An 875-nucleotide genomic window follows, 5' to 3' on the forward strand; every position below is an offset into this window, starting at 1 on the left:
TTTAACAGAATGAAAAAGAAGTTTTATTCGTGGGATGACTGCGTCAGTTTACGGGAAGTGAAGGTAAGTGGGGTACACAGTGGGGTAGATATGTGTGTGTGTGTGATGGGAGTGTATTTTTGTGTGGGTATGTGTATGTATGTGTGTTGGGGTACATAGGTATGGGTATATGTATGTATGAGGTAGTACTGAAAAGTTCCTGGCTTTGAGGGTATCACGAAAGGGCTTGGCTGGAAGCCCAACCTTTCTGAGTTCTTTTAAAGGGCTTAGAAAAACTGAAGGACCCCTGCAACGAGTGTGTGAACCTGAGAGGGGAACATGTTGAATGAAATCATAATTCACTGATCCTCATCCTGTGTTTTCTTTTATCCAAAGCTTTTGCAGGGCTTAGACTAAGTGGTGGCTATGGTTTACTGGCCAGGACGGCTATGCTACAGTTGCTGATGGATTGGACACTGGGAGGAAGAAAGAGACTAAGAGGGAAATGGGATGAAGTTACATTTGAGGACAGTATGATGGGAGTGGAAGTGGGTTCAAGTGGAGCTGAGGGGGGGAAGGCAAGCAATTGGGATGTTTGGAGAAGGCTCATTGCCCATTATGCTCTTAGCATTAACCCTTTAGTGTTCAAATTACTCTGTTAAATGTAATACTTTTCCATTCAAATTGTTTTGAATTAATTATGCATTATCTTATAGCTTTGAGGTTTCAATGATGTGATTGTTTATTTTTAGAATGTCAATGTAGGTTAGGTGTGAGAGGCTAGATATGGCCAGTTTGAATATAAACCATGTAGAATATATTGGGCTGGATATGGCCGGTTTAAACACTAATGGGTTAAAGGATCCAAGAGAGAGAGAGACACATACACACTAGCA

General features: G+C 41.4%; 1 protein-coding gene across 1 annotated transcript in view; it reads left to right on the top strand.

Moving 5' to 3' along the window:
- Positions 1-9: 9 nt before the first annotated feature.
- LOC106875120 (serine/threonine-protein kinase ICK) overlaps positions 10-875 on the top strand; it is a 10056-nt gene continuing 9190 nt past the window's right edge. The window contains exon 1 of the mRNA XM_014923102.2: positions 10-63. Coding sequence (XP_014778588.2) covers positions 10-63 — 54 coding nt within the window. The remainder of the gene's footprint in view (positions 64-875) is intronic.

The sequence above is a fragment of the Octopus bimaculoides genome, chromosome 28, assembly GCF_001194135.2.
Source record: "Octopus bimaculoides isolate UCB-OBI-ISO-001 chromosome 28, ASM119413v2, whole genome shotgun sequence".
In the NCBI taxonomy this organism is placed as follows: Eukaryota; Metazoa; Mollusca; class Cephalopoda; order Octopoda; family Octopodidae; genus Octopus; species Octopus bimaculoides.